Here is a 25,578-nt window from a genome sequence, read left to right as displayed (position 1 = left end):
TATGTCCCAAAGTGGTATTATGTGGGGTGATAAATGCGAGTGATACAACCTGGACTGTGACAATAACCACAGTGATATTATCAGGATTATGTCCCTCATTGACTCCCATTATATTCTGTCTGGGACATTTCAATTAAGGAGTGATAGTAAGCAGGTTTGACTGTACACTAAGAGAGACTCAAATCTAAAGCACGCCTTAAAACAAAAACTTGTGACTGTGTGACCGCCCTCAAATTACACCATCAGTTTCTATGGAGTGCCTCACAGTCTAATGTTCAACTCCATAAAATGGCCTGGACCTAAAAAGGATTCCGACCATGCCATGATCTCGGTATGTTTTGTTGCCGCACCTGCTTTGTCATGCCACAGAAATCCATTCGGACTGATCTTCACTTAGCCTGACGATACAGCTGCTGGTCTGTATGTCTGAGGCATTAGGAGGGCTGTCGAGACACATGTGTTCAAACATGTTCTGGGTTCATAAAGTCTGTTAAAGTCCCTGAGCCGCTCCAATCAACCAGTTTATATCACGCATTCACTAAACTGTGTCCAATAACCATATCAATCAGCCACTCAGCATTGTGCAATCCTATATAATTCAACAGGATTCTTGAGCCCAACCAAATCCCTATCAAAATAACCCTACAAACTTCAGCCTGTCTAGACGGGACAATGCAACTGTCATTCGGCACGGTGTGAGGTTTCCTTTATTGCAATAATAATGGAGTTTGCAAGATCACAAAGTTACAGCTGTGCACTGGGCTGCTTGTACTGTGCACTGTGTGTGCCGCAGTGTGTGCTGCTACTTGAAAGAAAGACACCCTTAAAATGCTGCACAATGAAAAATCTAAATACCAAAGTACCTAAAACAACATGCAGGTATTAAACTAGACTATCTAAACCATGAATAACAGGATAACCCTTTCAATATGTGCAATCATTGTACAGTATGTCTATAAGCTGACAAATCAGGAACAACTATGATGGTACAATCCGAATCATGGTATGCAGGTCGCAATGCGATATGTATCACAATGATAAACTTAATAAGATCAAATGATCATTTACTGATGGACTGTTTTGTTTAAAAGATAAAAATGAAATGAGACAGGGATAGTATGTATTCACCCCAACTAGAACAATGAAATGAGACAGGGACAGTATGTATTCATCCCAACCATAAAACACTAGCACAGTATTTATTTCATTTCAACTCCTACAAATACGCTATGTTGTGTCTTGTATCATAATATAAATGATACATATCTCTATTACAATACAATGTATTATGTAGAGAAAGTATCTCGATTCAAATCCAGCACTGTGTAGAGTAAGGGTCCCAAGCGGTGCCGGATTAGACAGGTTTTTACTGAATTTAAAGATTTCTTCTGAAATGATCTCCTTTCTATTTAGTTTTTACTTTTAAAGGCCTGTATTATTGTGATTGTTGTCACGGTAAATGCCACAGTGGACAGACTGCAATTACAGCTATCAATGCTGGTCATTAAATTGCCCTTGATGACCCGGTTTATGAGGGATACATTCGCCAAACGAGGTATCTCTACCTATTTAAAAGTCAATTAGTTCAAATAGCTCTCATAGAACCAAGCCACACAAATATGAACAGCGTGTAATGAGATACTTTCTCTACATAATACATTGTATGATACCTCCATAATTTAACAAGAAGAATATTATTTTTAAGCATTGACAACAGGATGTGGGTTGTACTAGATATTAGCAAGCCTGAGGCCCATTCAACAGGACAAACCTAACTGGACTGCCTTCATAGCATGAAAAAAAAAGAAACATTTTCATCTGATCTTGTTTATTGAATGTTTCCTTCTGCCAGAGCAAAACAGTTCCTGCACTTTGGCTACAAATTAGATCCATAACAGGACTCCAGCCTCCTGCTTGGGGATTCAATTGAACTCAGGCTTGCAGTGTGTCATTCCTATCAGTGAACTCCAACTAAACCGCTCACTGCATTTTACAATACACACCGATGTCTGCAATTTGTGTATCTTAAACTTGCATACCATATGCTTCCACTGACAATGTTCAAATATACGTTTTAACTGTGCCTGCCAGAGTGGGGAGGGATGAACAATGCTGAGATAGGGATAGCACCAATAGTCTAGTAGAAAAGTCACAGTCGGAAACAAGTAGTCGATTAATTGCAGGTCAAGTAATCATGAAGCGCACAGTTTCAGATGGACGGAAGTGCGCTTGCAATCCATTACATATAAATGACAATTTTAAAAACATGTTTCAAAATACTATGTTCACAAACAGAGCAAATACATGATTTATTTTATTTTTTAATGTAGCGACTAGTCAAATTAGTAGTCTACCCCTATGTCGAGTGCATGCAATTTACAGAAAAATTAACCAATAAGGACTTACAGTATAGTATAGAGATCATGTCTAACTTGCTTTGAGAGAATCAGAAAGACCTCTAGTGGTCTAGTCCTGTAGTTCTGATCTCCTTAAAGGGTATCCCATGTTGTCCATATCAAAGCAATATATTACTCAACATAAACCCGATTATGTTTTGATATTTTTATTCACACAAAGGTCAATCATCTCTAGGGAATATATATATATATATTTTTTTAACTTATTTTTTTCTAATGCTCGCACACTGTGTATCACAAAATGTCACGAAGATCAAAAGAAGTCCAAAGCATAAATATATTTAATCTTATTCACACTCACATGTGCAAATAAGTGAAAAAAGTGCTCAAAAGTGCTATAATGCAAACGTTTCAGCAGCCCTCGCTGCTAACATCAGTGCATAACACTTAAACACATGTTTACCATTTATATAGTCTCAAATCATTCGTGTTAACAATATACATATGAATCCAAGTGGTAATTGAGACAGACAATCTGAGCAATGGCAATTAGATTATGACAAACTAATTCCGTATTAGAACACAATATATTGATTCAATTAGATTTTTTTGTAGCATTTTTTTTTCTAATTAGCATTTAAAAAAAACATTTTTATAAAGCCATATTATTATTAGTTTTAGATCTTAGTATCCAAAAAGGATTTATCAATTGATGGGCAATGGACCCAATTGTTAATTGGGCAAACAGCAGCAGTCAGATCATTAAGGCAAGTCAATTACATTTCAAAGCACAATACAGATTAAAATAATAATAAAAAAAAAAAATGCTGAAGTCAAAAGACATTTACCAGCAGCAGTCCATCATTTACATAGACCAAAGTCCATAGCAGTATTTGTTAAATGTTGAAAAATATATGTATGGCAAAAACACAAATAAATAAACCTCAAATTACAAATACAAAATAACTTAAGTTATTACATAATACAATCATTCTTTAACGAACACATTGGCTTGATGCAAATATATTACCTGTCGCTAGACAGGAATAAATTCAAAGAAAGCCTGACAGGCCCAAATCCTCATTCACCCCTTAGGAAATAGTGTATCTAATGTAAATATCCAAAAGGCTTCTCTCTGTAATATTTTAGTGTCCCACCTCTACGATGGGGTAAAATTCTTCCTAAACCAAAAAAAATGTAAATCAGAAAGAGGATGCTGTGCCTCTTTAAAATGCTGAAAAACAGATGTATAAATTCTTTAATTTTAAGACTGAGCGCAAGCTGCACAATGGGGCAGTTTACAAGCAAAAACTGAAAAGCGTGACACCAGATCTCTCGTGCTTTTTTGGTCATGACAGTTCTGCTTCCACGTTTACATGAGAGTTTATTTTAGAGAGAGAATTTAGTCGTCCAAATGCAAACGACCTCATTAATAATAAAATATCAGGAGGGTTTATTTAAATATCACCAAACGCATTGAAAAGAGATGCTGCGTGATAAAGGATATCGTTCAAATAATGCATAGGGGTTTACATGAGGCTTTACGCGCTAGGCAGAGATGAAGCGAAGGTTACCTCCCATCTGTCTAGAATGCAAAGGACTCGCAGTTAAAACGGTTCATGCTGCCAAGAAGAAGAAAATAATAAGTTATTACTATTATTGTAAAGAATTAGTTGTTCTAGAAATGGTAGAAGTAGCATGTGTACAAAAATCAACAGCACTCACCAGTTCCCGTTACTGCTTTTCTTATGCTTCTTACGCTACTGATGTCCTTTCAAATACCCATATATATTAGTCTTAGCCAACTGCTTAACTGTTAATGTGCTTAACAAAAGTATTATGCGTTCAATAATCACAAATATGCGTTAATGTGGAACAAATATATTAGAAACAACTCATGATGTGTTGGTTTCAAACACAGGTACTTTGTTGAAATATTAAAATTAATTATACAGAAAATGTGGAAACTTACACAAACGCTGTTAATATAATAAATACATAATGTGTGTATTTGCTAATTAGCTATAAGGGTATATAAAATCATAGGCCTACTTACAACCTAGTTGCAACAAAAATGGATGGATGGAGAAGACGCAGACAAACACTGGCTAGATTAAGTCTTGTATGGGAAGAACTCCTTCAGTCTCATGCAATGGGTTTGCAGGAAAGGAATCATGCATCTATTGCTTTCCTATCTAAAGCTTTCTTTCCAGCAGACACCCTCATCCACTTCATCCCTATGTAGACCTCTATTTGTGCATCGGCAGGAAAGACGAATGCGGGCGCATCATTGTCCCTCTGTTTGGTGGGAGGAGGTTGTGCTTCACAAGTCTTTCTCTGACGAACAATGGATTGAAACATTTCAGGTCATCCGAGCTACGTTTGACCAAGTGTTGGAACTTGTAAGGGTGGACATGGAGCCGTCGCCAATACATGTCCGTACACCTGTGTCGCTGCAGAAGCGAGTGGGTATTGTTCTGTACAAACTTCTTGGACCGCTGATTCGGCAGGACTGCGCACAGCAGAACGGGTGCCCACCTCAGCTGGGGTAGGCATCTGCAGTTCTCTTGTTAGTGTGCGCACAAATCCGGCGTGCAACGCAACCACCTCTTGGTGCTGTTGATCAGCGTGGTCCAGCCTTTCCAAGAGGTGGCTCTATTGCCAATCCTGCCTGGCAGCGGTGCGTGCAATCAGACGGTACATCCTTCTGTACTCCAGGCGCATCAGGTGATGCTCCTGGATCAGCAGCTACAGCATTAAAACCAACTTTAATTTAAAGAAGAACAGTGGTGAATTGCTTCACAGCTTTTGTTTTACATGTGAATCCTAAGAATAATATGTGAAAAACAAAACATATTGCATATGCGCACACATTTAGCCTGACATGCGTAAAATGGCTTGATATCCCCAACCATTTGTTTTTTCACAAATTATTGTTAGGATTCACATGTAAAACAGAAGCTGTGAAACAATTCACAACTGGTATTCTTTAAATTAAAGTTGTTTTGAAAACGCTAGCTTTTTCACAAATTATTCTTCGGCTTCACCGGTAAAACACAGACTCTGAAACAATTCACATTTGGCCTCCTTTAAATTAAAGTTGGTTTGAGTGCGGTAGCTGCTGTGGTTGAGGAGATAAAGCCATTTTACGCGTGTCAGATAGGTGTGTGCGTATATGTGGCATGTTATTATTTTCTAGAAATTATTCTTAGGATTCACATGTAAAACAGAAGCTGTGAAACAATTCACAACTGGTATTCTTTAAATTAAAGTTGTTTTGAAAATGCTAGCTTTTTCACAAATTATTCACTCTAGCTTCTGTGGTTGGCAAGATACAGCCATTTTCATTCATGTCGGGTTAGCTTGAGTCGAATATCAAAAGAATATCAAACATCAAGCTAACTTTACCGCAGCAGCATATTTTAGTTTAGAAAAGTAAATGATGGCTAGCGCAATTACCATATTGTATTAATAGGGCTGGTATTTCACAGGGCGTCTGGGAGGATGAGGATTCCAGCAAATGGCCCGATGCCACTGGCTGGTCACCCATTAACAGGTGCATTTCCTCCCAAAACCGAAATTGGGACCTCAAGCTTTGAACGCAGGACTGCAGGCGTTGTCTCTCCTGCAGGTACAGATATTTCAGTTTCTTGAATTTATCTTGTACCTGCAGGAGCGTTCTATTTATACCAAGTTAAGCCAGAGCACCAGTAATACTGGTGAAAATGGTGGCATTTCTTTGGCGAGGTCTATCCAGTTCATCCATAACCCCCAGGTCCACAATAATTTGGAGGAGGGAACGAGTTTCCTCATAAGACCTGGTGTTGCGTCCTGTCAGAAGGGGTGGAAGCTTAAAACATCCTGCGGGGGAAAAAAAGCTACATTATTCGTAGTATTATTATTATGATAATAATGCTGGTAATAATTATCTAGTAGTTCTCATACGTTCATAATACACTGAAATGAATAAATAATGTTATAAACTGCCAACATCATTGTATTGGTATAAATCAACATCTCTATATACAATTTATATATAATTTAGCCGCAACCCTCACCAGGAGAAGCGGATTGATAATAATGGATGGATGTATATTTAACTGATTTGTATTAGTAAGATTGGGATAAGGAAAATCTTACGCTACAGAGGAGGACAGCAGGGTGGAAAGACCGTTCCCAGAGAAGAGCGTTCTTTTACATAGGGGAAGTGGAGGAGGTATCGTGTTATTTCATGAAAGCCTATCGTTAAGTATTTTGCACGACTGTGGAATTTGTTGCTATGGGACTAATTAGGCCAAATGGCGTGCACTTTACCGTGCTTTACCAAAGTGTAATGACACTTAAGTCGCACACTTTTTTTGCCGTGTACTTTTGGAACGAGCACAATCATGCGTCATTTGCACGTGACACGTCATGAATGCACTATAGCAGCGTGATTAAAACTTGCATGTAAACACCACCATTGTTGACAAGGAAAATTCCCAACACCCCCACTCAATGTGCCTGTCCAACCAGGCTGTGAATTAGTGTCTGCTCTCACCAATCTATCTCTTAGATTTTTACCTTAAGTATACATACAATGGAGGATTTTTAAAAAGATTAGTCATTTGTCTGTCACTACTTAATATGTGCCAATGAGTACTGACAATACTCCTGATAGGATTAAAGATGTTACTATAAGTAATCTTAGAAATACAAGAAAATGTCTTTTTTGTTTTGGTACCTTTTTATCCAAATCTCAAAATGTTACGACATTTTAATGAAGCAGAGTTTAACCACTGTACAGGATAGCCTCTACAAATGAAGTCTTGATAGAGTATATCTGATTGATAACCAAAAGCTTCCTTGGTAGAGCAAATACGTCTTAAAACACACAAATTGGCAATAAGGTAGATCTTTTTTCAGCGCACCAGGATGGAAACTGTTAGCATGCAATAGGCTGTTCTTTTCTGTATCCTTTGTATATAAAATGGAACCCAAAATACCATCCTTAATAAAAATCATTGTATCTAAAAAACTAACTTGTAGGGCATCCACATGATGTGTAATTTTAATATTCTCTCTCCAGCCATTGATGTACATAATAAAATTATTTTATAAAAAGCAGCACTGCTGGAGGAGAGAGCGTGATCTGTATACACTGCAATGTTGAGAAATGTATTCCCCAGTGGATTTAAACCCATTATGCAGGGTTTAACATTAACCATGGCGCGGCGGCCCGGGGCTGGTAGAGATCGCAGTTTGGCCTTTAGTTATGAAGCACCACAGGCCCGACTGGGCCGGCTACATTTAACTAGTATAATACATACAGTGCCTTGCAAAAGTATTCAGACCCCTGACCAATTCTCTCATATTACTGAATTACAAATGGTACATTGAAATTTCGTTCTGTTTGATATTTTATTTTAAAACGCTGAAACTCAAAATCAATTATTGTAAGGTGACATTGGTTTTATGTTGGGAAATATTTTTAAGAAAAATAAAAACTGAAATATCTTGCTTGTATTCAACCCCTGTGCTGTGGAAGCTCCCAGTTTACACCGATGAAAGAAATTGCCCTAACGAGGACACAATTACCTTACCATTTGCCTCCACCTGTGAACCATTAAAGTTGCTGTCACATTTTGTGGATAAAAACCCCACTGTTGAAGGATCATTGGTCAGGCTGTGAATCTGAAGGAAAATGAAGACCAAATAGCATTCTACGGAAGTTAGAGGCAAAGTAATACAAATGCATAGATTAGGGAAAGGGTACAAAATAATATCCAAGTGTTTGGATATCCCAGTGAGCACAGTTGAAGCAATAATCAGGAAGTGAAAGCTGCATCACACCATCCAGGCACTGCCAAGAAAAGGCCGTCCCTCAAAACTCTGCCCTCAAACAAGAAGGAGACTTGTGAGAGAAGCCACAGAGAGGCCAACAATCACTTTGAAGGAGCTACAGAGTTCAGTGGCTGGGAGTGGAGTAATGGTGCACCAGTCAACCATATCAAGAGCTCTGCATAACACTGGCCTGTATGGGAGGGTGGCAAGAAAGAAGCCGTTACTCAAAAAGTACCATCTGAAAGCACGTCTGGAGTTTGCCAGAAAGCATGAGAGTGACCCAGCTGCGATGTGGGAAAAGGTTTTGTGGTCAGATGAGACCAAGATAGAGCTTTTTGGCCAAAACTCAAAGTGCCATGTGTGGCTGTAACAGGGGAGATCTGGACTGACTGTCTGGCACATCCGTATTACTGCAGGTAGAGGGCAGCAGTCTCGTGGGATCCGCCTGTCGGCCATGGCGATGACACGGAGAGGTGGGGAAGAGTGTGTGTGTGCTTTCCCTCTCTCTGAGTGGCTGAGGGGTGGGCCTTGGGAGACTGCTCGGCCCATAAGAACTGGCTTGGTTGTGCGCTCGGGTGGCCGGGTTGGGGAAAGTACAGTGTCGCTGGCAGAAGAGGCCAGCGTGAAATAAGGAGCAGGCGAATCCGACTGAGGGGACAGCCTTCTGTAAAAATAATTTACAAAATAAAAGAAACAATTACCTACCCGAGGGGACGTGTATAGATATACGGGGAACCCTGGCCAACCCCAGTGTATAAGCACAGCGGAGTGTAGGACGGAGACCCATGCTGACCGGCTTAGCAGCAGTGGGGGCACTGCATAATCAGCACTTTTGTTTGTAGTTTTATTACTGTGTTTTATTTTCCCTTTTTCTTTCGCCTTCTGTTTTCATTATTACTTTTGAGCACTTGAAGGTGCACGGAGTTGGATACCTGTGTTGGTAACCCCGTGGTCCTGGTTTACTGTCGGCAGTATCCAGACCACGGACAACAGCGCCCTCTGCGGGCTAAAGTAAATGAAACAATTAATAAGAAAAATAAATAAATCTGGGCACCTGTGCGGTGTTTCCAAATAAAATCTGTCGTCTCCCGTGTCAGTGAATACCCTCACCCTTCCACAGTGGCGCAAACCTAACACTGCCCATGCCTCAAGACACACCATCCCTACAGTGAAGTATGGTGGTGGCAGCATCATGCTGTGGGGATGTTTCTCGTCAGCAGGGACTGGGCATCTTGTTAAAACTGAAGGAAGAATGGATGGAGCAAAATACAGGGAAATACTGCAAGAGAACCTGCTTCAGTCCGCTAAAAAACTGAAGCTTGGGAGGAAATTCACCTTTCAGCAGGACATTGATCCCAAGCACAAGGCCAAAGCAACATTGGAGTGGCTCAAGAACAAAAAGGTGAATGTCCTACAGTGGCCCAGTCAAAGTCCTGATCTCAATCCCATTGAGAATCTGTGGCACTGTTTGAAAATTGCGGTCCACAAACGTCGTCCAACCAACCTGAACAACCTGGAGCAAATCTGCCAAGAAGAATGGGCCAAAATCACTCCGACACTATGTGCAAAGCTGGTACACACTTACCCCAAAAGACTTAAAGCTGTTATTGCAGCGAAATGTGGCTCTACCATATATATATATATATATATATATATATATATATATATATATATATATATATATTATAGCTCAAAGAGCCAGCTGCCCAACGTTTCGATATGTTGTACATATCTTTCTCAAGGGAGCCTGTGTTTGAATCCAAACATTGGAGGTATTTATAGGTTTTTGACAGCATGACAACTACTTGTTATTGTTTACATTCAAATTCATGATTTATTCTTACATGATGTAATGGTGTTCTATATATTGTGACATCATTTTTATTTCTATCTTTGAATCTGTATCATTCTAATTAACACTACTTTATATAAACTTAGATTTTTATTATATCATGCAATGCTGGCTCTGAGGATCAGTCTAGATTTGGCCTCCCCAGCGCATCAGCATGCACAACTTTTGAATGAATTTTGTTTATTTATTTAAATGTTATATATTTATTGAAGTTAATTAGTTCATTCTTATCTGTTGAGTCCTGCTGGCATAATCGTGTTAAGTCTATTTATCCATTTACTTTCTTTTATTCTTCTATATGTCGCATTGTCTAATTTGAGCTGTTCTAATACTACAAACTTTACATCATTTATGTCATGTCCCTGACTGGTGAAGTGCTGCACTATTGGTTCATTCATTTTTTTATTCCTAATTAATGAAAGGTGGTTCTGAATTCTTTTATATAAAGTAGTTCCAGTCTCTCCAACATATTTGATTTCATCACATTTTTCACAGGCTATTCCATAAACAACATTGCTATTTTTACAGTAGGTATTAGTTTTTAGTGGATATGTGGTGTTCTTATGTTTAATTATATTTTTACGTTTGTCTATGTATTTACACACTTTACATCTACTAGTGCATATGTTCGTAGAACCTATTTTGTCAATTATTCTTTTATGTTTACTGTGAACTAAAATATCACCTAAATTAGCTTCTCTTTTGAATGCTACAACTGGGGCCTTAAGAAATACTTTTTTTAATTTTTCTGAATTATGTAGAATCCACAAGTGTTTCCAAACTATCTTAGAAATATTGGGCAAAAGTTTAGAGTAAGTCATTATTAATGGGACTCTTTTGACCTTTTTATCTCTATTTTTATAATCTAGTAGACCATCTCTTTTTAGTTTATCCACTTTTCTTAACTCCGTCTCTATAATTCTTTCTTTGTATCCTCTTTTTTTAAGATTTGTTTTTAATACATTTCTTTGTTTTACATAGTCACTTTCTTTTGAGCATATTCTTCGTATTCTTATTCCTAGACCCTTTGGGATTGCCCTTTTAGTGTGTATCGGATGTGCAGAGGACATGTGTAAATACTGGTGCATGTCAGTAGGTTTACAGAAGAGGTCAGTCTCAACTGAACCTTCTTCAAGTTTTACTATGGTATCTAAAAATTCTATTTCTTTCCTTGTCCATCGAAGGTCCACCTTATAGCACACGGCTTCCGTTTCATGAATCCAGGAAAATGGGCCAGTGTGCCAAAAAGCTGAAAACTAATTTACAAACCATTTTTTAAAAACATAACTACTAACTAATCCTAACTTTCCCACCGCACGTCATATTTGTTGTACAGTCAGACTCTGAGACTGCGTACTGAAGTGCTGTGTTGGTACTCGTTCCCATGACATAGCAAATCTGTTACAAATTGGGTTTTCTACAACTAAGCAACCAATAAGCTAAATTGAAAGCACTGAAATCAATAAATCATAAAGAAAGTAATTTACAGGATACACAAGCGACAACGCTCTGAGAAGGATTGTTATTTTGTATTGTGAATATTGTTTTAATAGTGTTTATTATTAGGATTACGGATGGAAATTTTGAATAGTTTCCTATTTGAATACACAGGGTGCAACATTTGTGTGTATTCGATTACCTGAACTCTGGTCCCTTACGCTCCCAAGAGTAAAAAGCAAATGCGTGTACAAGCAGACAGCATAACAGTGTAAGCCGGTAAAGTTTAGTCTTTTCTTATTGGTCACAGCGTTGTTCTGCTTAACATTTAGTATGTCTTTATATTCATCATAACGTTAAATTACCTTTCTAATTTCAATGTTACCCAAGTTTGGATTACTTCTTTTTGCACTAGCTATATACATTATTTTATTTTTGTTCACACATTCAGAGTTCACCGGTGCCATGCTCCCAGAAGTTGTTTCACGACTGGCTAGCAACAGCTGCAGAAGCTGCTGTGTACAGTCATTACAGAGGAACTCTGTAATGACTGTACACAGGACCCTTCCTCACCAACTATGCTACCCAGCTCCTGGTCCAGGCCCTGGTACTCTCCCGCCTAGACTACTGCAACTCCCTCCTGGCTGGCCTCCCTGCATCCACCACCCGTCCGCTCCAGCTCATCCAGAACTCTGCTGCCCGTCTGGTGTTCTCTCTGCCTCGCTTCGCCCACGCTACTCCACTACTCCGCTCGCTCCACTGGCTCCCGATCACCGCTCGCATCCAGTTCAAGACTCTTGTACTAACCTACAGAGGCCTTGACCAGACTGCACCCAGCTACCTCCAGACCCTCATCTCTCCCTACACCCCCACTCGACCTCTCCGCTCCGCCTGCACTAGAAGACTAGCTCTACCTCCGCTACGCTCCCCTGCCTCCAGAGCCCGCTCCTTCTCCACCCTTGCTCCGCAGTGGTGGAATGACCTTCCTACAGATGTCAGGACTGCCCAGTCCCTGACCACATTCCGGCGCCTCCTTAAGACTCACCTCTTCAAACAGCACCTGTAGAACTCCTCTGTTTGTATCCTGGGACACTTTCACCCTTCATGTAAATGTGCTTTATTTTGCTCTTATCTGCCCCCTATTTTACTGTATTTAATCCTGTACTTCAGAATACGGTAATCTGCCAAGTGTTTATTAACCTGTAGTACTTTGTATTTAATCATATCCTGATGTAACTATCACTATTTAATCATATCCTGATGTAACTATCACTATTATCTGCTGTATTATTGAATTGTGGTTTGTCACACTTGTACTTTGCTTGAACAAAAGTTATTGTATTTCTTGCTCTTATTGTATTACTTGTATTGTAACACTTGAAATGTATTTGCTTACAATTGTAAGTCGCCCTGGATAAGGGCGTCTGCTAAGAAATAAATAATAAAATAATAATAACTCAAGCAGCAACATTGGCTAAAAATGAGGTAATAAAATTGGCAACAATTTCAAACAGAATACAATTACTGTAGAATGTTGCTATTACAAGCATTGCATAATTAATTAGGGTCCTCATCTTTAATATGCAAATAACAACGGGTTTAAGACTGACATAACACGTGTTAAGCGTCAGCATTAAAAAATAAAAGAAAGACGCATTTGCTTCTACTAGTAGCTCATGTACAAGGCTTTTCCCTGGACTCGAATATGTAATATGCTATTAGAACAGTTTTTTTATTTTCGTGTAGTCGTGTATTCGACTACACTTACCCCTAATTAGGATTATTATAATTCAGTTTTAGCGTTGCTGTGACCACATGGTAACAGCGCGTTTGCATGTGAAAAAATGGGTATCATTTGTACACATACATTTTCAAATCTTAATAGTATTTTCATTTTCTGACAAGCACACAAATGTGTGCATGTTAAATGGCTGAAGGCTTCGTTTAGCCACTGTCTTTTGAGACGTGGGCTCTCTTTAGTTACCATACACAGTTAAAAACATACTGAAAATAAAAACCATCATGAAAAATTATAACAGAGCCCTGTTATGTGTGATTAAAAATGTCAAGAGAGTCTGCAGGGGGGTTCTGTAACACCCAGTCAGTTATGCACAGTCAGACATACTGTAGGTATACATGCAGATGCTCATACTATAACAGAAAAGGTTCATTCGATTGAAAGTAATACAGAAAAGGTTCATTCGATTGAAAGTAATTTCACAACAGGAGGGAAGAGGAGATCAATCATGTATCAAAATGTTATTTAGACCAAACAAAAATAGAACAGGCAAGTAAATAATTATCACGCTGCAACATGCCCTTTAGCCTGCCCTGTGCTAGTGAAACACACGCGCTACACACAGTCTAATCTGAACATCTTCCTGAGCCAGTTCCAGGATAACAAAATGCGTCAAGGAACAAACGTCTGTCCCTTGTTTAAAATTGCCCTTTGCCAACACTTTAATTGAAGTGCAATGTTGTTTTATTTAAAGAGGAGGATGATCTCTGTTTTTGAAAAGCAGGCACTTTTCCACCCCCCTGCTTGTCTTTCAAGCACGCCAGTAATTCGTCCTCCACCACGGCAGTACATTAAAAATGAAAGGCATCAGCTTCATGACAAGGAAATGGATCACCAATGCATGCGCATTTATATTATAAAGGTAGCCATGCACACAGATACTTTCTACAGTAGGCTATGCCCCCAGACAATGGACAGGTACAAGTGTCATCACAAATGAATACACTTGTATATGTAAAGGAGTTCAAACACATACATCCACTGGGGCTAGTTAAATTTAATGATCACAATAGCCCCAATGATTTTAGATCAGCTCCCATGAATTGTGATTTTATCGCTTGTTAGAACGGTAGCTCTTCTCTTTCTCTCTGCCTGCTTTTCACTGGTTGGACTGCATTAAAGTAATTCCCCAGTAACTCTTTATGCAAAATACACGTTAGATGCCTGTCAGAAACACGATTATCACTGAGAATAAAATATTTATGTTCAGTAAAATTAATATTCAAGTTCTAAACTTTGCATTCATAGACTCCTAGATTCTCATGCTATCAATAACTGGTGCTAAAGAATGTCCTTTTCATATTAACTGGATAAGTAGTTCTCATGAAGAGGCACACTGGCAGCCACTAGAGTACTAATGTAGCTCTTCATTTCATTATATCCATTTAACTTGATAACTGCAAATAAGTTTGCTGCCAAAACATAATTGCCTGTTTTCACAGACCCTGATTAGCACTAATCCTGGACTAATTCACCTAACGTAGCACTGCGGAGAACTAGATTAGTGCGATTCGGGGGCTGTGAAACGTTCTAAATGACTTAAAAGCAGTAATATGTCATACGCCATTTCAAATTAAATTCAGAAGTAACTGGTGTGATATATAATTAGAAGTGATTAGTTATCTAACCTTACCCCGGCCGTATCAACCAGATCACTTGAAAGAGAATATTCTTTATGACAAAAATCCCTCAAATAAATTTGCAATCAGCTAAAAGTCATCCTTACTTTAATTAGCAGCACGGACTGTGGAGACCCTGGCATATATTTCACTCTGAAATTTTTAGGGGTGAAGTTTAACCTCATTAACGTATGTCACAAATCCTCCGCCACAGCTGTAAACACAAAGTTAGAGCCATGACATACAGTCGCTGTGTTAAAAATGTAAGCTTGACACAGACATGGACAGCTGCCTCAACGTATACCGTTTTATGTGTATTTTTATAAAGACTGAATTACATGAACAATTCAGTCTTCAACAGTAGATGTGTTTTCAACAACCTAAAAGCATTAGCAGTGCACGTAGACTGATATACACTGCCATCTTGTGGATAAACAGTGGTGCAACAGTTAAACTATGTTCTGGTACGGGAAATTGCAAAACACCACTATAAAGCAGTTGTTCACAACCCTAGTGTTCAAGAAATGCAAATCTTCCAGAGTTTTCTTGCTGCCGGAAGTAGCAGGAGGATGGCTGGCTAGTTCTCTAGCAGCCAAAAAGCTTCAGGGGGAGGAACCTTGTGTGCCTGCCACAAAATCCACCTTGGATAATGTAACAAAACTGGCAAGCCAGTGAGGAGTTTTAACAAAGATGCTCTTGGTTTTACTTTTCCCTTAGCTGTCTTACCGTGGTTCTTAATGCAAACTAGTCAAATATTCTGGGCTTTTTTAAAATCAGTTCCCATACCCTTTTAATCAATTCCAATATGACACTGATCATTGCAATTCGCAATATTCTGCAAAAACTTGCTTCTCACAGTGCCAATAAATGACTTCAACTGAAGTCACTGTTAGTCAATTAAAATTGGCTTCAAATGAAAGCAGTTGAACAATCACAACAATCTAAAGTATACATTCAAATTCCTTTGACTTGCAATTGGAACTGAAAAACGGAATTGACCCTAACCCTGAAAACAATATATGAGTAACTGCAATGAGAATCACTCCCACTATGAACTGGACTGCTTGTGTATTTCTTTCTGTCGATCCCTGCATGTCATTTGAAGTTACTTATTTTTACCGCAGCACAGCAGGAACGCATCCTAATTGTGAGGCAGTCACAAAATGAATGGAAATGTGCTTTAGATCCATACTGAGATTTCCACGACAAAGGACCGGCGTCAGCTACAGATTGCATTATAATTGAACAAAGACAAGAAATAATTGCATCATTTCAGCATGAAACCCACTTCATTTGCCATATAAAAGTAGCTTGTTCACAACTTACACTTTTTTAAAGGATTTAATAATAATAAAAATCCATTTAGAATTCAGTAACAGTAAGAACTTCCATGATACAAAGAATACAGGTAAAAATAGAGCACACTTTGCCCAGTATGTGGTGTTCCAAAGTGAGATGTACCTTCTGGTACCACAGAGTGCATTCTACCCTTCCAACTGACAGCCTCACTGTATAATAACAGAATTGTGCCTGCCAGCTAGCTAAAGCTAAACAAAGAATATTCAACAGCCAGGTCCTACACTTACAGTAACAGCTCTTCACTGTGCATAGTCTATTGTAAGCCTTCAAACACTTAATGAATCTTCCCATGGACCATTATACCAATCTAGTGTCTGATACAATCACTTTTGAAAACTGTCATTTTCTGCAAACTGCCAGGCAGCCTCCCTCAAGAAGTCAGGAATTGTGCCTTCTGCTAGGCCAGCAGCCAAAAAAAAAAAAGATTTTATTTGATAATGGTTAGTTTAGAAATGCATTCCTTAACAGCATCAACTTGGAAAGGCTGATAAATAAAAAAAAATAACTAGAATTCATTTGGAAATCATTTGGAAAAGCACAGGTGAGCCTTTCTCCTCTCTGTTTTGCTGTTTGGGTTGGGTACAGGGCTTCTTAACTCTTACATCGCTACTTTTTACTCAGATATAAAATGAAAAAAAAAAATTATCTAAATGAATTTTGAAAGACTGTACAATCAAAGATCACGTTCACCACAGCACTAAAATAATTAATTTTGAATTGATGCTTTAAAAGTGTCATTTATAAATGCAACAATAAACATTTGTATTGCTCATTCACTACACTTTAACTTCAAGTGACCAGAGAACTGAATCTTTACAGCCCTCTTAACTAGAGTCTGATGTTAGTACAGAACAAATAAAAGTTAACCACGTATCATACCAAAGAGTTTCACAACTAAGTCGAGCATGTCACCTAAAAAACCTATAGTACCAATTAACACTTAAAATATCTGTAGACCCCAAAATCGCCAAGTCACGTGACCTCAACCAGAGGTCAATGTCATCAATATACTTGACATGTGGCGTTTCTATAACCCTGTACATATCAAATCAGTATGACATGGACTCAGATACGAGCACTGTAGCAGCGTCCGCTTAGCAAAATTACTGCCATCAAAAGGTGGGGGGCCCAGAGTCACAAAAACTTTTAATCTTCCCTCACTAGGATGCTCAGTAAAGCAAACAATACACAAGAAAATTACATTTTACAGCACCAGTTAGCACTCCTTTACAAACCTGGCTAACAGTCTGAATGATGACACTGAATCTGGTAATCATAAGAAGTGCCAGCAATATTCTTCCCTACTTGTGTGGTTCTTTGTGTTATATCTGTGCAGTTAATGAGAGTTTCTGGAGTTGAACCTTGGAACTGGAATTGCCATGTAATTGAGCGATTACAGTTCAATTACACATTGATTTGTCATTCAATCATTATTCTTGTATTTTCAACCACTTTTCGTGACCCCATTTGTTTGAAAGCCTGTGATTATTGTTGGTTATTTGCAATAAATAGAATAAACATGTGAAGATGTGTAGGTGTTTAGTATACAGTAATCTGTCATTTATCTGCCATGACCAAGCTCTTCAGCAACGTCACCCACATGGGTTTTTTTCTCGTAAGCCTATGCATTTTGCTACTGTGTAAATTACAACTAGAACCAGGGTTGGAAACTGAAGAGTGAGTAAGCAAGTCGAAAGCGCCGACAGAGTTGGTTTATTATTGAACAGAGAAGATTAGTTCAGAAATTGTAGCTCCCACCAAAGTTTTAGTACACTGTGTTGTATGTGCTCCGTGCGCTGCCATCGCTGGTAGTGTCACTTGAGCTGTTCAGTGTGTTGATGTGTAAATAAATCCTGTTCGCCTGCGGGGCGTATCAACTTCAACCTCCGTCTCGATCTGCCTGTCACTCAGCAGCGAATGCACGGACCCACACGGCAGACGGCTACCCTGTCACAAGCATTAATACCCTGTATCTTTCTAAACAAGGGATTTAGGGGATCTCCCTAATAAAAGCTGAATCTCAAAACAATAATTGTGTGAATATAGGAATTGTTACAATGGTTTTTAAAACAGGATTCATTTATCCGACTTTTTACATATCCACCCTTACTCTGGCCCCACCGAAGTCGGATATGCGACGGATTACTGTACTTGTAATTACTGCAGCATACTTGTAACTGTAATGGAACAAAATAGCAATGTAATTGTAACTAACTGCAATTTCAGCAAACAGGTCTACTGTAATTGTAATTAGAAATAGAATTGACCCAAGGTATGCCCTATGCTGTGATGGGCCCGTGTGGAGACTCACCTGCAGCTCCTCGGAGATATGCTGCAAGTGACCCGTTATCTTGTGTATCAAGTCGTTGTACATCTGCTCAGAATGCTGCTGGCAGACGCATTTGTACACACAGCTGAAAGAGAAAAGGGAGAGGATAACTAGACAGGGTTTTTTTTGTGAACCAAGAGAATGCATCCCCACTGGCACAGCATAGTCATGCTTAACCCACAGCGCCACCTACAGTAGCACACTATATATACTCTGCACAGCATGTGTATGTTCGATTTGTTTTTTAGCTTATAGATCTATGCTACCATGAAATTGGAAAGTTGTGTTCAACGAATAAATCCTTATACAAATATTGAGAGAGGTAGTGTGAAATTACTTTGTAGAATTCAATGTTGGAGTGAAATTTATTTTTTTACCATATCTCATGGTTTCATTCAGATACAGATGACCAAACTAATTGTTCCCTATGACACGGTGTTGTTAAGCAGATGCAGAGCTTGATTTAGGACAGTAATGCATTCAATTCAGCTATTTAATTTAGGGTTAAAGCATGGGTTTTTTCCATGCATTATGCTTGCTATATAAAAAGACTAGGTTACTCCATGATTGTTCATTGAGTGCTGTGGTCATTTCACTCATTTAAATATATCACTCCATGAACGATCATGGTGTAGGCTCAATGTATTTTCACGAAGGAACAAGTTCATAGGCCAAGACGCTCCCCTATTGGAAGATCATAATCATAATCTCTGCGCAGGAAGCACAGTACAGCAGAGAATCACATTCAGAATGAAGACATAGGCAATAAACCTAACAATACCCAGAAATCCCAGACAAGGTGTTAGCTGTAAACTGGGTGCCCTGCAAGTCAGGCATCTTCATATATTGCCTCTTAATGTTCTCTGTTAAGTAGTGCAGCTACAACCCTTTAAATTCCTGCACCACATTAAAATGATCCAAATCCGTTCCTCTTTGCATAGATACACATCACACCTAAAAAAAACACAATGACTACCAATACTAACAATTATGCCGGACTTATGGCACACCCTGTCGTATGGTAGCTACAGTTAGGGTATGCATTTACAAACACGAACATCCCCATGCACTGGCGCTCTCTGGTGTTTCTTCACACAGTGCACAGCCTGTGTCACTGCAGGTCCTTCTCACCTGTAGATCTGCTCATAGGAGATCGGGATGTAGTCCTGAGGGTTCTGGGTCAGGAGCTGCTCAATGGCACTTTCCAATTTTGGCCAGTATGTGCTCTTGTAGTCTTCTGTGGTTATAACATTCATCACTGAACAAAAAGAAAGAGGACAGCCCAGCATGATTCTTGATGAAGCTGAGCAGCAGTTACCATTTTTACCCATTCTGATATTCCTAATAACTAGTGCAAAGGAGTGTCTTTACCAAATTCACAATCGGATAAGTTGTTATATACAGTAAAGACATATGTACATAGCGGAGGCAGGACACTCCACTGTAGCCCCATTTGGGTGACATGCATCCCACAGCGAAGTTAAGATCAGCATGGAAGGAAATAAGACTCCTACTGCAAAACATTTTGACCCATTCCAGGTTTAAAGATGTGCTTGATTAGCCCCAGTACAAGTTCAGAAGTAGGTAACAAGTTCAGAAGTGTCTCATTGTAAAACCAGGAATGGATCAAACTGCAATGCATGTAAATCTTATTCCCATCCCTAACAAGCTGAGTACACCCTCGCTATAACAACCTTCATTAGAATGAACCTGGCCCCTGGACCCCAAATATATTTTAAAAAATGTTAACATTAACACACTGTCAACATTCTGATCTGTAGGCACGGGATACACCTCCACAGTGAAGTCCACTCTTTTATCATAAAAAGCACGCGCTGTGTAGCTGCCTCTAAAACGAAAATCATTTTATGCTGCAAAAAAGCTGGAAACTATATTGATCGTTTGAAAAAAAAACAGTAACGCAGGCATATCTCTGTCGTGAATATAGGTTGTAAAAAAAAGCTCTCTTTTAGCTTGTTCAACAACCATGCGGTAAAGCAAAATTGTAAAGAAAGAAAAAACAACTAAAGAAAAACTTGAGGATCTGATGAAGTTTTCATGTCGGGTTGATTTGGAATAAAAACTCAGTTTGGGATTCTTGCATGATGAATTAAGATTTGGTGCACTTTGAAAAGATTCGTGTCAGATTGATTTTGAATAAAAGTTTAGCTTTACTTCGGGATTTTTGCTTTTTGTATTGCGTTTTAATTCTTCAACGAATTGGATAAAGCAAAGGCAGAATACTGCATACACGAGACGATCAGATACATGTAATTCTACTTGTATTGACAATCTCATCTCATTAACTTACTCCAATCGTTTATCATTCATTTTGATTGTCCTTTTGCGATAACGAACCCCTCGATATAACGAACAAAAGGCTTGGACCCTAACATGTTTGTTATAGCGAGGGTGTACTGTACTGAAACCTCAATGTGGTACAACGTCACCACTTCAGTTACTCAATATAACCCTTTTATACAACCTGCTAAACTAAAGGGACAGTGACAATGTGCCGTTTCCATCATCACTAAATTAATCTGCCCCTACTGGCCACAGTGCAAACTGAAACAGTGGATCACATCATGTGACAAACAAATATACGTGTGACCAAATCAGAATTTACATGTTTAGGAATGAAAGATTACCTACATTTACAAAATGATTGATAAACAAAATACATTACAATAAGCTAGCCTATTATGACATACTTAGACGTAAGCTATAACTTGGAGTGAACGTCTTTAGAATTACACGATGTGCTCCAGCCACTATTTGTGTGTACTCTGTTTCCGTGTCAGTTTCTAAACAATCACCAGCAATCAATGCTGACATCAAATTATATCTCATTACAGGGTTCGTGACTATACATTTAAACAACTTACAAAACTTTGAGGTCGAACTGTTAATATTCAGAGTGACTTTTCCCCCCGCAGCAGCACTAGCTCCAGCACTAGCGCCAGTTCCAGCAGAATCCTCGCAGTCACCGACTCCGTTCCCCGGCTCGGGCGCTGACTGTGCACCGCTGTTTGGCAGGGTTGAGCCCTCGGCCTCACACACGGTAGAATGCGCAGCATGACCGGTTTGTTGCTGTGGATTTGGGGGGTGTTGTCTGTAGGCATCTGCACTGGCCTCCCAGTTATTGTGGTTGTGGTCGTCCATCATTTCAAAACTCGCATCCTCGTCCATGCTCTCATCCATCCTGGCTGACGATTTAAGTGTTTCGACAGTAAAACGATGCTCGGACGGCCTGCATTAAGTTGGTCAATATATGCTGATTTTATGTCAAAATTGTTACATCTTGTCAATCTTCCTTCACCCCAGCTCCTTGCTGTGTGTTGTTGATGCTTTTCTCTATCATATATCGTTCTCGTATGTGTTGCGACACTTTTTGCAGCAGCTTGTCTCGCTGTGTGTTCTGGGAAATGTAGTGTTTTAGTCAAGGGGGACGAACTCTTTGGACAGTGTTGATTCTAGTTGGACAGGGTTGCCCGTTCGGCTTAAAACAAGCGCAATTGGGCTTGCCCATCAGACAGTCGCTTACAATTTTTCTTCGTCGCTTACAGCACATATTTGGGGATTGTCTTGTTCCTAGTAAAAAGTAAAAAAATAAAAAATAAATAAAAAAAAACATACGGTAAATGTTTGTGGTCAGTACATGCATAAATACTGTATTTATGCACAGCACAAGACTATACTCTTCCACATCTGCACCACCACCACCAACAACGATTTTTAATGGATCTATTTTTTTCTTGGACCAGTTTAACCAGCTCCTCAACTAGCACCCAGTCTCTGAATCAGCAAGACCAGCTGAAAACCAGTTGTGCATATGAAATCAAACCACTGGGACTGAAAATTGTCAAAATTGGCAAATTAGGTATATAAAGGATATCAATGACCAAATATGAGGTATTCTAATACATTTTTCACACTGCTTTAGCTCTTTTTAATAGCGGTATGGGAATGCAAATTTCAACCAACATATTCAAGCTTGCAATAATACATGTCTCCCTCTGTCAGGTCAAAGTGAATTTTAAAGTTTTTATTTTCCAAATTACAACTATATGCTGGTTCACTAAAAATCAGCTTTATTTCATTTTTTCATCTCTGGACAAGTATGACACATTTATTTACACAATTAAAATGAATAACGTGGCAAATAATGTCCTACTGTGCTAGCTTAAACTGGATTTTTAACTTGCACTTTTGCCTGCAGTATAGTATATTGCACACCAGAGGGCGCACTTGGCCAACATACATTCAACATTTTCTTCTAGGGAACTTGTGTTTCTCACAGGGCTCTGCTGCTCATGTGCACCATTCTGTGTTTTTCATAGACTGCAAACTGTGAGTAGGGGCTTCATCCATAACCTCATTAATTCAGTTTAATGAATCTAGTTTCAAGTGTCAATTTACAGTTCCTTACTGTTTGATGGCGTTTTCAATGATTCTAGGTTCTGTTACTCCAAAATGGAGTTATTATCATTGTCTGTAAATAAGTCTTTACCTGGCTTTAAGCTGCAGTGTCGGTGACAATGTGACGTAATCATAACATCTGATGCCACGTGAATGAGTAAGTACTGTTTAATGTTGTATCATTTCCATCGGATATTAACTATCTGATACAAAGTTTTCAGTTGGCTGCATCACATCAATATCAGGGTCCGCTATATACTGTCTAATATACTGTACTGTGTCTGTGTTGCAGTACAGTTCTCTAACACTAGATAATACTACTTTAAAGTTACTGTATCCAGGACTAACTGCAGAATTGCAATCAGACCATTTCTCAGGTGAATCGAGTGACTCCACTTCATACGGATGGATGCCTTGGTTGGTGGGAATTACAGAGCAACCCTTTATTATCCAAATTGACTGGCCCCAGGTGGTGTTCGGATAATCGAATTACAACAGTGACCTTGTTTATATGGCTTTCCCAATCAAGAAACCTAAAAAGATTTTATCAACCCCCTTTAGCTTTAAATATACTATAGAACATACAGCTGTGTTGTGTAAATACTGTACCAGAGAGTGAGGGCTGTGTAGGGCATTGTCTATGTCCACAGGGCAGAAGAGCACAGCATACAACAAGACAGGTTACCAAAGGGCTGTGCGGATAACAGAGGTGTTCGGACAGTTCGGTAAATCCTTTTTATGATGTTTACAAGCACTTCCCTTGTTTCAGTTCCAGTTGTCTACCAGACAGTCATTATTAGGCTAGATCATCCAAAGTGTGTTAATATTGGTACGCACCAGCACCCTCTAGTGCACAGCAATGTATTGCCAGTAGGTGTGGCTATTGGGACTGAGGATCTGTATTGCAATATATTGCAATACTGAAGACAATATTGCAATATGTATTGTGATAGATATTGGAATTCAGCGCCGAATGATGCTAATGTTGATTTATTGCCAGCAAAATAAATCTACATTATGACAAATTAAACTCTCATATGAAATGCCCAGTAACTCATTTGTGTTGGATCCTCTGAAGTACTTGCATGTGCTCCCAATCTGAAAAACAGAAAAACAGTGCTGGTTTGAAAGCTATTTAAAATTCTCTAAAAACATTTTAAATGTCAATTTGTATTATTTATTATAAATAATATATTTATTTTCGTTTTATATTAAAAATGTTTTTCAAAAGTGCGTCTTATGGCCATAAACACGGGTTTAAAGCTGCTTTATATATCGGTCAGTGCAGAGACCTGGTTTGGAATAACGACCCTGCCTTTAGATTTCATATATATTACAAAAGCATAAATAAGTGCTACACATGCATTTTAAATAAATTAAAAAAATACTGGTAAGTAATGTTATAAACTATTTATTTTTGTATCTGCTTTTGTTTTGTTTTTTCTCACAAATTACAGTACCAGAACCATTGTTTTTGTTGTTTTTTTTGTTGGTTTTTTATCTGACGAGACTAAATACAGTAGGTCCAGGGGAAAAAAAGATACTCAGAGTATCGTTTAAAATTACATTGTCCAGAACTGTCGGCAGATAGTCTTTAAAAATACATGTAAAAACAATTAAAATTGCACTGATACAGTTCCCAAATTGGTGACGAATAAAAACTAACTGAGCGTTTCTGTAATTCGTAAAAAAAGACGGGGGGGGGGGGGGGGGTGAATAATTCAATAGTATTACTATAGGAATCTTATAGTAAAATTCCTATAGTTAATTCGGACATAATATAGAAAAATATATATAAATCTTATACGAATGTTGTAGTACTCTATTAGGATTCTTATAGTATTTCTATAGGAATCTTATAGTACAATTCCTATAGTAAATTGGTACATACTATAGTAAAATAATATTTAAATCTTATAAATAGGAATGTTGTCGTATTCTTATAGGATTCCTATAGCATTACTACAGTAGTCCTATACATTTTATGTAAGATTACTATACTATTTCTAGTAGTTGTAGGAATACTATTTAAGTTTATAGTAACCCTCCAGGATTACTACAGTACTACAGTATTCCTATAGTTCAGCATTACTATAACATTCCTATATGATTACTATGGCATTATTATAGTAATTCTGCAAGAATATTACATTATTCCTAACAAATTCCTAACGTAATTCTGCAGGATTACTGCAGTGTTTCCATTACATTGCAACTCTAATAGATATCTGTAGTATTCATGCATGACTAATATACCTTTGTTACAGTATTCTTCAAATGTACAAGAGGGGTTATATAATTTAACCTTTTCCTACCTAAATGATTCTAACATTTCCACATCATCACTACAAAATTGTTGTAAAAGTACGACTGCATTCTTATAAATCATACTTGTGTACAGGACTATGTTCTATATTATCACTGCTAAAAATATCTGCCAAAATGTTATGTTTACTATACCCTTACTTTATAAGTAGAAATTCTATTGAATTGCTGATAGGAGTAATACTACCACATAACAAACATTATATTGTATTTTGCATTAAACATTTTACCAAAAAGCAAACAAGGAACGCAAATACATG

General features: G+C 38.4%; 1 protein-coding gene across 2 annotated transcripts in view; it reads right to left on the bottom strand.

Moving 5' to 3' along the window:
• cacul1 (CDK2 associated cullin domain 1) overlaps positions 1 to 21,985 on the bottom strand; it is a 92,249-nt gene extending 70,264 nt beyond the window's left edge. Inside the window, exons 1-3 of one of the 2 annotated variants that reach the window (XM_059035711.1) lie at positions 21,460 to 21,985; positions 19,706 to 19,832; positions 18,557 to 18,659 (exon numbers count right to left, since the gene is read on the bottom strand). In XM_059035711.1, coding sequence (XP_058891694.1) covers positions 18,557 to 18,659; positions 19,706 to 19,832; positions 21,460 to 21,775 — 546 coding nt within the window. In that variant the 5' untranslated portion in view covers positions 21,776 to 21,985. The remainder of the gene's footprint in view (positions 1 to 18,556; positions 18,660 to 19,705; positions 19,833 to 21,459) is intronic. The other variant, XM_034030044.2, reaches the window with a different exon arrangement.
• Positions 21,986 to 25,578: the final 3,593 nt, after the last annotated feature.

Source organism: Acipenser ruthenus, chromosome 13 (assembly GCF_902713425.1).
Source record: "Acipenser ruthenus chromosome 13, fAciRut3.2 maternal haplotype, whole genome shotgun sequence".
Lineage (NCBI taxonomy): Eukaryota > Metazoa > Chordata > Actinopteri > Acipenseriformes > Acipenseridae > Acipenser > Acipenser ruthenus.
This window is presented reverse-complemented; position numbering and strand designations above follow the sequence as displayed.